This window comes from Thamnophis elegans, chromosome 1, assembly GCF_009769535.1.
Source record: "Thamnophis elegans isolate rThaEle1 chromosome 1, rThaEle1.pri, whole genome shotgun sequence".
Taxonomy (NCBI): Eukaryota; Metazoa; Chordata; class Lepidosauria; order Squamata; family Colubridae; genus Thamnophis; species Thamnophis elegans.
This window is the reverse complement of record NC_045541.1, coordinates 171,590,586-171,602,606: the sequence shown is the minus strand read 5'-3', so window position 1 is coordinate 171,602,606 and position 12,021 is coordinate 171,590,586. Positions and strand designations below refer to the sequence as shown.

At 43.4% G+C, this 12,021-nt stretch overlaps 2 protein-coding genes across 2 annotated transcripts; both read right to left on the bottom strand.

The window, feature by feature from the left end:
- LOC116507017 (heat shock protein 30C-like) lies at positions 1-854 on the bottom strand. Its single transcript, XM_032214965.1, has one exon. The coding sequence runs from the start codon at positions 771-773 to the stop codon at positions 144-146; it is 630 nt and encodes a 209-aa protein (XP_032070856.1). The 5' UTR covers positions 774-854; the 3' UTR covers positions 1-143.
- A 9,237-nt stretch (positions 855-10,091) lies between these two features.
- LOC116506504 (heat shock protein 30C-like) lies at positions 10,092-10,637 on the bottom strand. Its single transcript, XM_032214296.1, has one exon. The coding sequence runs from the start codon at positions 10,635-10,637 to the stop codon at positions 10,092-10,094; it is 546 nt and encodes a 181-aa protein (XP_032070187.1).
- Positions 10,638-12,021: the final 1,384 nt, after the last annotated feature.

The window sequence follows — 12,021 nt, the reverse complement described above, 5'->3', positions numbered from 1 at the left end:
TACATTGAAAAGAAGCTTTATTGTAGACAAGGAAAGAGGAGAGAGTCAAGGCCGCAGAGCCTTTTCTAAAGTTAGGAAGCTGAGCCTGCTCATTTTCATAGGGCGATTCTATGTGCGCGGCAGGAGCATCGTTATCCACACGATCAGCGCTCCTTGGGCTTGTCCTCCTCGCCGGGACGCGGATCGGCTGCTTTCACGTCGATGGGGATGGTGTGTTGCGGGGACTCGTCCGAAGCCAGCCGCGGGGCCTCGATGCACAGCTGCCCATCCGGGTTGAGGGAGCAAGCGATGGCCTGAAGGTCCACATCTGGAGGCAGGAGGGTCTCCCGGCGCAGCTCTTGGTGCTCCACCCAGTAGCCGCTGTCTTTGCTCTGGCTCTCCCGTTGGCGCTTGGCGGTCACCGTCACTTTCCTCCCCTCCAGGTTCACCGTCATCTCCTCGGGGGTAAAGCCGGCCACGTCCACCGAGACGCGGTAATGCTTTCTTCTGTCCACCTCGGCCGGGCCGGCGTTCTCCTCCGAGGCTTCCTTGTGGCTTTCGCGCTCCCCCATAAAGGGCAGCGGCGTCGCCTGGAAGAAGGCGCGGCTCATCTTCTCCATCTCTTGGAATTGCCTCTCCATGTCGCCCATCACGCGGTCCACGAAGCTGGGGCCGGCCGGCCAGAGGGACCTGCCTGCCGACTGCGGCTCGCTCAGCCAGACGGGGCCCAGCCCGGGCAGAGGCCAACGCCGCAGAGGGAGCATCCGAAGCAGGACGCGAGAGTAGCTCGCCATGGTTGGCAGCGCAGCAGGAGCTTCCCAAATAAAGCGACTTTCCCCGCGCTCGCTCTGTCTATTTCTGGCTGGCCTGACAGCCCGGTGCCGCCTTTTATAGTCCCCGTAGGCCCCGCCCCTTCAAGTGGTTAAGCAGCATGGCCTGGGTTGTTTTTATGATGCAACGGCGTGTAAGAGGTTTCCAAACAAGTCTGGAAAGCCGGCGGCGACTCCAGAGGCGCCTAGAAGGAAAAAGTAAAATTCGTGCCAGCACCGCTTTCTCCTTAATGTGCCTTGAAGGGCAAACCAAGCGAGACGCTTTTGTGCTCCAGCAGCTTCTAGAAAAAAATCCAGTTTGTCCTAGACGCGGGACAAGGCTGCTCAGTCGCATTGCTTTATTTGTTTCCTAGTACGATTTGATTGCTTATTAGTAATTTATCACTATCACTAAGTGTTATATCTTATGATTGTCTTTTATTATCTTATGATTGATGAATGTAATCTATTTTTTCTTTATGTACACTGAGAGCCTACACACCAAAGACAAATTCCTTGTGTGTCCAATCATACTTGGCCAATAAAGAATTCTATTCTGTTCTGTTCCGTTCCAATCCTATTCCATTCTATTGTATTCTATTCCATTCCTATTCTATTCTATTGATTCTATTCTATTCCCATTCCATTCTATTATATTCCTATTCCATTTCTATTCCATTCCTATTCCATTCCTATTCCTATTCCGTTCTTATTCCTATATATTATATTATATTATTATATTATATTATATTCCATTCTCATTCCCATTCCATTCCTATTCCTATTCCTATTCTATTCCATTTCATTCCATTATATTCCTATTCCATTCCTATTCCATTATATTATATTATATTATATTATTATATTCCAATTCTATTCCTATTCCATTCCTATTCCATTCCTATTCCATTCTATTCCATTCCTTTCCTATTCCATTATATTATATTATATTCCTATCCCATTCTTATTACATTCCTATTCCTATTCTATTCCATACATTCCATTCTATTATATTCCTATTCCATTCCTATTCCTATATATTATATATTATATTATATTATATTATATTATATTATATTATATTAATTATATTATATTATATTATATTATATTATATTATATTATATTATATTATATTATATTATATTCCTATTCCATTCTATTCCTGTTCTATTCTATTCTATTCCATTCCATTATATTCCTATTCTATTCCTATTCCTATTATATTATATTATATTATATTATATTATATTATATTATATTATATTATATTATATTATATTATATTATATTATATTATATTATATTATATTCCTATTCCACTCCTATCCCTATCCCTATCCCTATCATTATATTCCATTATATTCCTATTACATTCCCATTCCTTATTCTATTCTATTCCATTCCTATTCCTATTCCTTTTCTATTCACACATACCCACAAAGCTACCAACTGCTCTCCCCAAGGCTAACGGTGTCCATATTGCCAGGAATTGGCCTCCTGCTTTTGAGAATGGGTGTCCAGGAAAAAAAAAACGTTCACAGTGGCTTCAGTTTCAAAACCCACCCTTTCCCCTCTTCTTCCATTCCAGATGTTTTGTACAACAACCCTGCAAAGGAGAGTCAGAGTTGCTTTTCTTTGAGGGAATTCTAAGAAGGAAACGGGGCATAAAAACTTCCCTTCATCCTGGAAGTGTGGGAGATGGGAGGGGGCTGAGAAGTTAAGACTATATGTACAAAGGTTGGTAACTGGAAGGGAGGCAAAGACTAAGTTGAGGTGAGCAAAGCTTTGGAGTGATAATTTGACTTCTGGAGAGAGAGACAGCAAATTCTCAATAATATCATAGAAGCAGGTGGATTTAAGGATTAGAAAGCCTTAGAGAGAGAGGCACCCCCCCATCTTTAAAATCACTGCAAAAAAAGAAGACAAAAACCATCCAGGCTTATTTTTGCTGCCATAATTTTAACTCTGTTTTTTTAAAATAAAGTTTTCCCCCCAATTTTATAAATATAAACATTCCATCTTTCCTTAAGCAGTGTATCATCTGAGCACAAATATTTCTGTGCAACAACCTTCCACAAATTATAATACCATTGAACAGTTAAAACATTGTAATGCTCTTCATTTCCTTCTTAACATGTCTTCTAATCAAAATACAATAATAACATCAAACGTAATTCCCCCCCCCCCTTTATGGAGATCCTCAGTCATCGAGGTCATGATTGTCCCAAAGGTGATTTTCCTGAGCCTCTGATACAGAAGCCCACAGTGTTCTTGGAAAACAACAGAGACAAAACAACAACCGTTGGGAAGAATCCCAAGCCGTGGGCTTGCCGTCTGGCCTGGGGATCTGGTGACATTGTTGGAGGGCCTGTTAAAATGGGTGTATTTTTAAGTGTAGGGAGTTAAAACCCTTCTCTCTCTTAGAAAAATGAAATATCCTGGGAAATATTGGAAAGGGAGAATATTATATTTCCCTGGATCAGAAATGGAGAAACATGTTTTTAGGCAGGAAGCAGACTGACTCTTAATAGCCCCCACCTTTGTCAATGGGCCATTAAAAAAGCTTGGGGCAGTCTATTCTACATAGCAAAGATCTCCCCCATTCAGCTCCAGGGTGATGGGATTAAGGCATGCGTGTATTAGCCCTTTACCCATCTCACCACAGGGCACCTGGGAAGAAGCAAGGCTCAATCAAACATGGACTCAAAACACAGCCTAGAGAGTTGCCCCTGCATGGCCCCATGGGAGTCTGACAACCAATCAGAATACAAGATCAAGATCAAAGGCCAGAGAGGGCATAAAACCAGGAACTTTCAGCATCTTAGTCTCTTTTTCTTCTTCACCCAACATCTGGAAGCATGTGATCCCCCTTTTCTGTTCAGGAGCTCAAGCCATGTGATCCTGTCCACCATTAAAACCATCTTTCCATGTTTCCAGTGTCTTTTTCATCACTTGGAACCGAACCCAGAAGGACTTTTCTTCCAATATAAGAAAATGAATGGCACTCTCCTACAGATTATACTTTTTAATGGTTTAATAGTTTTTAATTTTTATTTATCTATTTAATGTTTATGCTGCTTATTTTCCCTAACGTTGTTTTAATGATTTTTGTGTTTATTTTGTGTTGGTTTTTTATATTTTGGGAGGGGGGGGGATATTTAACTCCGAATGTCACCCAGTGTCACAGTGGTGAGATGCGTGGCTATATAAATTTAATTAATATTTGCCAATGGTGGTTTAATTAACCCCCAGTTGGCTGACTTTTCATAGTGAGGAAAACATGCCCATAGCAGGCATTAAATAGCCATTTTCTATTTTTCTTGGTGGGACGCAGTGGCTCAGTGGCTAAGATGCTGAGCTTGTTGATCAGAGAGGTCGGTAGTTTGGTGGTTTGAATCCCTAGTGCCGCGTAACGGAGTGAGCTCCTGTTACTTGTTCCAACTTCTGCCAACCTAGCAGTTCAAAAGCACGTAAAAAATGCAAGTAGAAAAATAGGGACCATCTTTGGTGGGAAAGTAACAGCATTCTGTGCGTCTTCTGCCTTTAGTCATGCCAGCCACATGACCACAGAGACGTCTTTGGACAGTGCTGGCTCTTTGGCTTTGAAATGGAGATGAGCACCGCCCCCTAGAGTCAGGAACAACTAGTACATACGTGCGAGGGGAACCTTTACCTAGTAGTGGTTTAATTACCGTAAGCTCCAGTTGGCTGGTTATTCATAGTGAGGAAAACATGCCCATAGCAAGCATTAAATAGCCATTTTCTAGTTTTCTAGGTGGCTAACATCAAATCCTCACGTTCTGAATGATCTGGAGAAAGCTAGGCAGAGGGAGAAAGTGCTGGAACCTCTTACACTCCCTTGCATCATTCAGGAATCTTGGCCTGTTTCCAGATAACAGTAGGAGTGATTTTTGTGCATGTCTTTTTTCCTCAATCTCCAGCAGGTGGCAAAGTTGCTAAACTTTTTAAAATAATTTAAAGTCAGGACAAGTTATAGAACTGAACACAATCACAGACAGCTGCTGAGCATTCTTAAACCGATCCATTTACAGTGGGGATAATACTGAAATTACAGGTAATCCTCACTTAATGGTTGTTCCTAAATTACAATGGACCTTCCCAGAGCTATTTAGGACCCGATTTCAAAGTTCTGACGGCTGCCTCCCCCTCCCCTCGTGGTTACGTGATCACATTTTGGGTGCTTGGCAATAGCTTCACAAGTAGATAGAGTTCATACCTTTTTTTAATGAAAATTATCAGTACTTTTGATCAGTGACGTCATCAAAGTAAACAAACCCACATGCTGATTACGTCACCAGATCATGCCCCCAAAGCGGAAGTAACGTGCACAGCCCCCACCCTCCAGATGTGATGTGCATACCACTCCTCCCCGGCTGGGGTGTGCATAATTGACCCCACATGGTGCAGGTTTCACAAGATCATAACCCTAGCCAGATATGTATAATGGCCTAAGCCTATCATGATGAGTAGCCCTAACAGATAAGTTGTTGTGCAATATCCTAACCCTATTTTTCAGATAAGACGTGTTGAAACTTACCCCATCAAGAAAGATGCCAAGGCTCTGTGTACATGATTAATTTAACCCTAGATTAATTCTATGGACATTCAAGGGTGGTGGGAGTGGGGTTGTGAAATAAAAAAATGTTTTTTATTTGTAACCAATCTCCTAAGGGCTGCATTTAAACCCACTTTTTCCCTAGAAGGAATTTATTTCTAGGCAATGTTGGTTTTAATTTTTGCTGAGACATGGGGGTCTGCATTTAACCATTTTTTCTCTAAAAGGTATTTATTTCTAGGTAAATTGAAGCCCGCCAACAGGAAAAGACAAGGAATATTAACAGGAATTAAAATGTTCACAATAGGCAACCCCGCCAGGTTGCATGCAGTGGATCCCAGGCATGAATGAACAGGCTTATCCACTGCATGCAACCTGGCGGGGTTGCCTATTGTGAACATTTTAATTCCTGTTAATATTCCTTGTCTTTTCCTGTTGGCGGACTTCAATCTACCTAGAAATAAATACCTTTTAGAGAAAAAATGGTTAAATGCAGACCCCCATGTCTCAGCAAAAATTAAAACCAACATTGCCTAGAAATAAATCCCTTCTAGGGAAAAAAGTGGGTTTAAATGCAGCCCTTAGGAGATTGATTACAAATAAAAAACATTTTTTTATTTCACAACCCCACTCCCACCACCCTTGAATGTCCATAGAATTAATCTAGGGTTAAACTAATCATGTACACAGAGTCTTGGCATCTTTCTTGATGGGGTAAGTTTCAACACGTCTTATCTGAAAAATAGGGTTAGGATATTGCACAACAACTTATCTGTTAGGGCTACTCATCATGATAGGCTTAGGCCATTACACATGTCCGGCTAGGGTTATGATCTTGTGAAACCTGCACCACATGGGGTCAATTATGCACACCCTAGCCGGGGAGGAGGGGTATGCACGTCACATCTGGAGGGTGGGGGCTGTGCACGTCACTTCCGCTTAGGGGGCATGATCTGGTGACGTAATCAGCACGTGGGTTTGTTTACTTTGATGACGTCACTGACCAAAAGTACTGATAATTTTCATTTAAAAAAGGTATGAACTATATCTACTTTCACACTTATGGCTGTTCTCCATGACTGATTTTCAGTGTTTTTTGAGGGTTTCCAGCATTTATTTCTGGTTTTGGGGGGGTGGGGGTGGGGAAACGCCCATTGGAGAAAACAGGTTTGTTTAAAAACCGCCACATACAGTTAGTGTTCATTTAATGGCCGCCATAAAAAAGGTTGTAACATCAGAGGTGCTCCTGCAATGATCCACTAAATGACCACCTGGACTTACAAGAGTAATTCTGGGGTCAATTACAGTTGTAAATCAAGGACCACCTATATTTATCACTAGCAAGACAGTCTATTACCATGATGGTTAACCTATGGTAGGTGGCATGGGTTCTACCACAAAACCGCGGACGACAAAATCGCGGTCGACGAAAGCGCATATGTGACATCATCACAGCGCGACGAAAAAGATCGAAAAAGATCGAAAAATGTAAAAATAAAGCTAAAACCTTCCCCTAACCCCCCCAAACCTAACCCTAAACCTAACCCTAAACCTAACCCTTAACGTAACGAAAAACCTAACGCTAACCCTTAACCTAACGCTAAACGTAACGCTAACGCTCTAACCCTAACCCTAACCCTTAGCCTAACCCTTAACCTAACCCTTACCTTTATGTGAATCGGCTTGCTGCAATTTAATTTTTATTTCAATTTTTCGATCTTTTTCGTCGCGTTGTGATGACGTCACATACGCGATTTCGTCGACCGCGCTTTTGTGGAACGCGCTTTTGACGGGTCACGGGTGGCATGGATAGCCCGCTTTGTTGGCACACGAGCCATTGCCCCAGTTCAGTTGCACTGCACATGCACCTCCTGCCAGCCGGCTGGTTTTCGGGTCTCTGCTGTGTGGGGCACACGCAAGAGACACTTGCATGCGCAGGGGGCGTACTAGGCACAGGGGGTTCTATGCATACATGGAAGAGGGTAGTCATGCACACATGGGTGGGGTGGGTGCATGTGGGGGTCACACCTGCATTGCACAATATACAATAGCAGAGTTGGAAGGGACCTTGGAGGTCATCTAGTCCAACCCCCTGCCTAGGCAGGAAACCCTATACCGTTCCAAACAAATGGCTATCCAACGTCTTCTTAAAGACTTCCAGTGTTGGGGCATTCACAACTTCTGGAGGCAAGCTGTTCCACTGATTAATTCTTCTAACTGTCAGGAAATTTCTCCTCAGTTCTAAGTTGCTTCTCTCCTTGATTAGTTTCCACCCATTGCTTCTTGTTCTACCCTCAGGTGCCTTGGAGAATAGTTTGACTCCCTCTTCTTTGTGGCAACCCCTGAGATATTGGAAGATTGCTATCATGTCTCCCCTAGTCCTTCTTTCTATTAAACTAGACATACCCAGTTCCTGCAACCGTTCTTCATATGTTTTAGTCTCCAGTCCCCTGATCATCTTTGTTGCTCTTCTCTGCACTCTTTCTAGAGTCTCCACATCTTTTCTACATTGTGGCAACCAAAATTGAATGCAGTATTCCAAGTGTGGCCTTACCAAGGAATTGTAAAGTTGTATTAACACTTCACGGGATCTTGATTCTATCCCTCTGTTTATACAGCCTAGAAGCGTGTTGGCTTTTTTGGCAGCTGCTGCACACGGCTGGCTCCTATTTAAATGGTTGTCCACTAGGACTCCAAGATCCCTCTCAAAGTTACTACCATTGAGCAAGGTACCACCACTACATTGTGGGTGTATGCACACTTTTCGGCATGTGACAACAAAAAGGTTAGCCATCACTGGTCTATTTTAAGGCATTTAAAACCCTAGCTTCTGTAATAGAGACATGCAGGCTTCTCCATGCAGAAGATTTCTAAACAAGAAGTAAGCAAAACAATTTGTATTCCTCCAAATATCTGAATTACAGACTCCCTTCATTGTCACCTGGTCAAAGACTGTGGAATGTTATTAATTGAATTGTGTAATTACTGGTACAGGCAGTTCTCCTCTTACGGTCTTAACTGAGCCCAGAATTTCTGTTGTTAGACGGGACAGTTGTTAAATAAATGTTGCCCCATTTAACAACCTTTCTTGCCACGGTTGTTAAGTGAATCAGTGAGTTGTTAAGTTAGTAACAGGGTTGTTAATTGAATCTGACTTCCCCACTGACTTTGAGTGTTAGAAGGTTGCAAAAAGTGATGACATGACCAGGGGACTGTGCAACCGTCATAAATACGAGTCACTTGCCAAGCACCTGAATTTTGAACATGTGACTATGGGGATGCCGAAGTAAATCGTGAAAGGAAACCTAACATAGCCCAAATATTCCCTTTATAGTCAGGTTTTTACCTCATTTTGGAAGCACAGAGGGGCTACCACCGAGAAGATCCTGTTAGCCTAATTCTGTTCTGAATGTACAAAACCTTTAAATTTTCAGCAGCAAAGTTTATGAGTTCCTGGCTAATTTGAAACTTATAATGGCCATTTATGTGGACAGGTTTCATGCTTGCTGAAGCTGTGGAATATTTCACTGGAATTTTAGAATTCAAATACATGTATAGTGGAAGATCAGCAAAGGAGCTAGCGTGCTATATAAGAAAAAGATTATGCTGAAAAACAATAGTTGCTCAATTGTGCTGAATAATTTTAGTTCCTGTTACCATAGCTATTGTGCTTGGAAAAGGGCTGTGGAATTTGAGGTGGCCGATTTATCTTGTAGTGATTACCTCTTGCATAAAGGAATGAGTCACCTTTATTACTCATCTTAATAGTTTTAAGAGTGCTCAATGTTTGCGTTTCTACAGGGCAAGAATTCAAATTCTAAAAATAAAACTGGCCCAAATACCTGGAGAAACACCTAGTCAAATGCCTTAATTTGATATTCCCGTGTTACAGATGAGGAACACTGAGGCTGAGAAACGAGTAGAACAAAGACGAGAAATATATAGATATAGATATAGATATTTATTTATTTCCTTTTTCAGGAAATGGATTCCCCTTGGCAAAGTCCTGCTTAAACAAACAGAGAATCCCCCACTTCACATTCAGACACTCTCCAATATTCATCTGAGACCTAGGATGCAAACTTGTGGTATATAAATCTACTTCCCAATTTACCCTTCAGGGAAATGTTATCCATTGCTAACTGCTCCAAGTACTGTATTGTCTATGTTGGCAAAGGAAGGATGTTGGGATGAAGAAATGGGACAATTCAGATTTTCCCACCCCTCATTAACTAAAAGCAAACCTCTTTTTGACTTCTTCCCATCCTCTTTCTGAAAAGGCTTTCTTATCAAGTTCTTATCACAATAGCAAATTAAATTGAATTGAATAGACATTGGGATTGATTGATTCAGGAGGCAAAACTGCTTACAAAACTGATAAAAAACTTTTTTTAAAAAAGCTGGCAACCTTTTATCTGAGCAGCAAAAATATAAATATTGGATTGAGAACCAAACCCTTTTTTTCAAGACTGACCAACTTGCCACATCACTTTATCCCACCTTTAACTATTCTACATCACAAATTCTTTCCATGAGAATTCTGGTAAATGAAATAATTCTCTCCAAGCTTGCTACCCACCCTTCCCCCCCCCAGTTCCTTTGAAAACTGAATTATCCCCCACCAGGGCGTATAATTCCATATCTAAAATATTTATTAGCAGTGCACATGTCTTCATGCTTTCCAGCATGTAGTTCTTAAAAAGTCTCTCCCATCCAAGCGTCCTTCATCCTTGAGCCCGGCTGTCTTTTGTGCGTGTGGATTCTTCATCAGCTGCTGGTTGAGGCTCGTTTCTCACTCGGTTGACCGCGATGGGCACCGTCCTCATGGCCGATTCCGTCACAGGACCTTCGATGCGGAGCTGCCCGTCGCTGGAGATGGAGCAACTGAGCCGATCTCGGTCCACGCTCTGAGGCACGTCCCACGCCCTCCGGAAGACCTCGTAGCGGAACGGCCCATTGGGCATCTCGCTGGCCTTCCTTCCCGTCAGGACCACTTTCTCCCCTACCAGCTTGACCACCAGTTCCTGGGGGTCAAATCCAGTCATGTCTTGAGTCACTGCAAAGGTGTCATTGGCGCTGGGTGTCTCCAAGCTGTGGATGGTTTCGCGACTGACCATGCTGCTCGCCGTAGGCCGGCAGTTGCTGGTCAGGAGCTCCCACATAGAGTCCATCTCGCGCTCCAGCTCTTCAAAGAGCGAACTGGTCCGGGGCCATAAACCTCGGCTTCGCAGGGGAATTTGAGGGCCTGCAAGGTGTAGTCTGCACAGCATCTTGGTCTCTCTTCTGAATGATCTGAGCCCGGTGTGTCTTTGTATGCAGACAGCTGCTGTATGCTCTGCCTCCGGGATTCGGCTCCCTTTTATTCTCACCTCGCTGGAATATTTTTGATGTGATGCTTCCTGCAGTAAAGAATTTAACTCATCCCTTGGGCATTTCATGACAATTACTCAGCTATCTAAACTGGTACCATGAGACAACCTAACCCCGATTTTCAGCGTCGGCCTCATTTCTTTGGCCTGTGCCGGGTTTATAATTAGGATAACTTTCGCTCTCACTCTGTCCAAAATAGAATCTGGAGTAATGCATACTAAGCAGAGAACAGCTGCTGCCAGTAAACACCCAGGGAACGGTGCTTAAGAACCGAGGCCTTGATACACTAATCTGGTTTTCCTCAGACTTAACGTCTTCCTTTAGGCATAGATTAGAGACTGGTACGGTATCACAAAAGAAGAAGAAATGACTAGCTAACAAACATCATTTCAGGGGCTCCGAATTAAATATTAGCAGAATCTTAGGATTGTGATAGTTCATGCAGTCCTCGACTTGCAACCACAACTGTGGCCAAAATTTATGTGGCTAAGCGAGGTATTTGTTCAGTGAGTTTTGGCCCATTTTGCAATCTTTCTTGCCGCATTTGTTAAGCGAGTCACTGCAGTTGTTAAGTTAGTAATAGTGATGAGTTTCTATTATTTTTACTACCGGTTTGCTCGTGGACACGCGCTCGTGCGCAGAAGTGTCTAGGCAGGTGGGCGGAGCCTCTTGCCACCGCTACTACTAGCTTGCCCGATCTGGGCCGAATCGGCAGCAATCCACCTCTGGTTAGCAACACAATTGGTAAGTAAATCTCGCTTCCCATGGACTTTGCTTGTCAGAAGGTCACAAAAGAGGATCACATGACCCCCCCCCCCCCAAAGAGGCTGCAACTGTCATAAAAATGAGCAAGTTACCAAGGTATCCAAATTTTGATCAGGTGACCATGGGGATGCTGCATTGGTCATAAGTGTGAAAAACGGTCATATGTAACTTTTTTCAGTGCCGTGGTAACTTTGAGTAGTCCCTAAACCAGCGATGGCAAACCTTTTTTGGCTTGCGTGCCACAAGCAGGGGGAGCGCAGTGTGGTGGTGCGTGGGGGTGCCACACCCATAATGCAATGTGTGACACACCCCCAGCGCGCATGCACGCATGACAGGCACGACCCCCCATTTTTTGCATGCTTTTTTCGCCCTCCCCAGGCTCCGGAGGCTTTATAGGAGCCCGGGGAGGGCGAAATCAGCCTCCGCCGCCGCCCCCTCCCGGAGGACCTCCGAGAGTTCAGGGAAGCTCTGGAAGTTTGGGAATAGATTTCCGGTTTGCTGATAGGGCCGGTTTAAGCC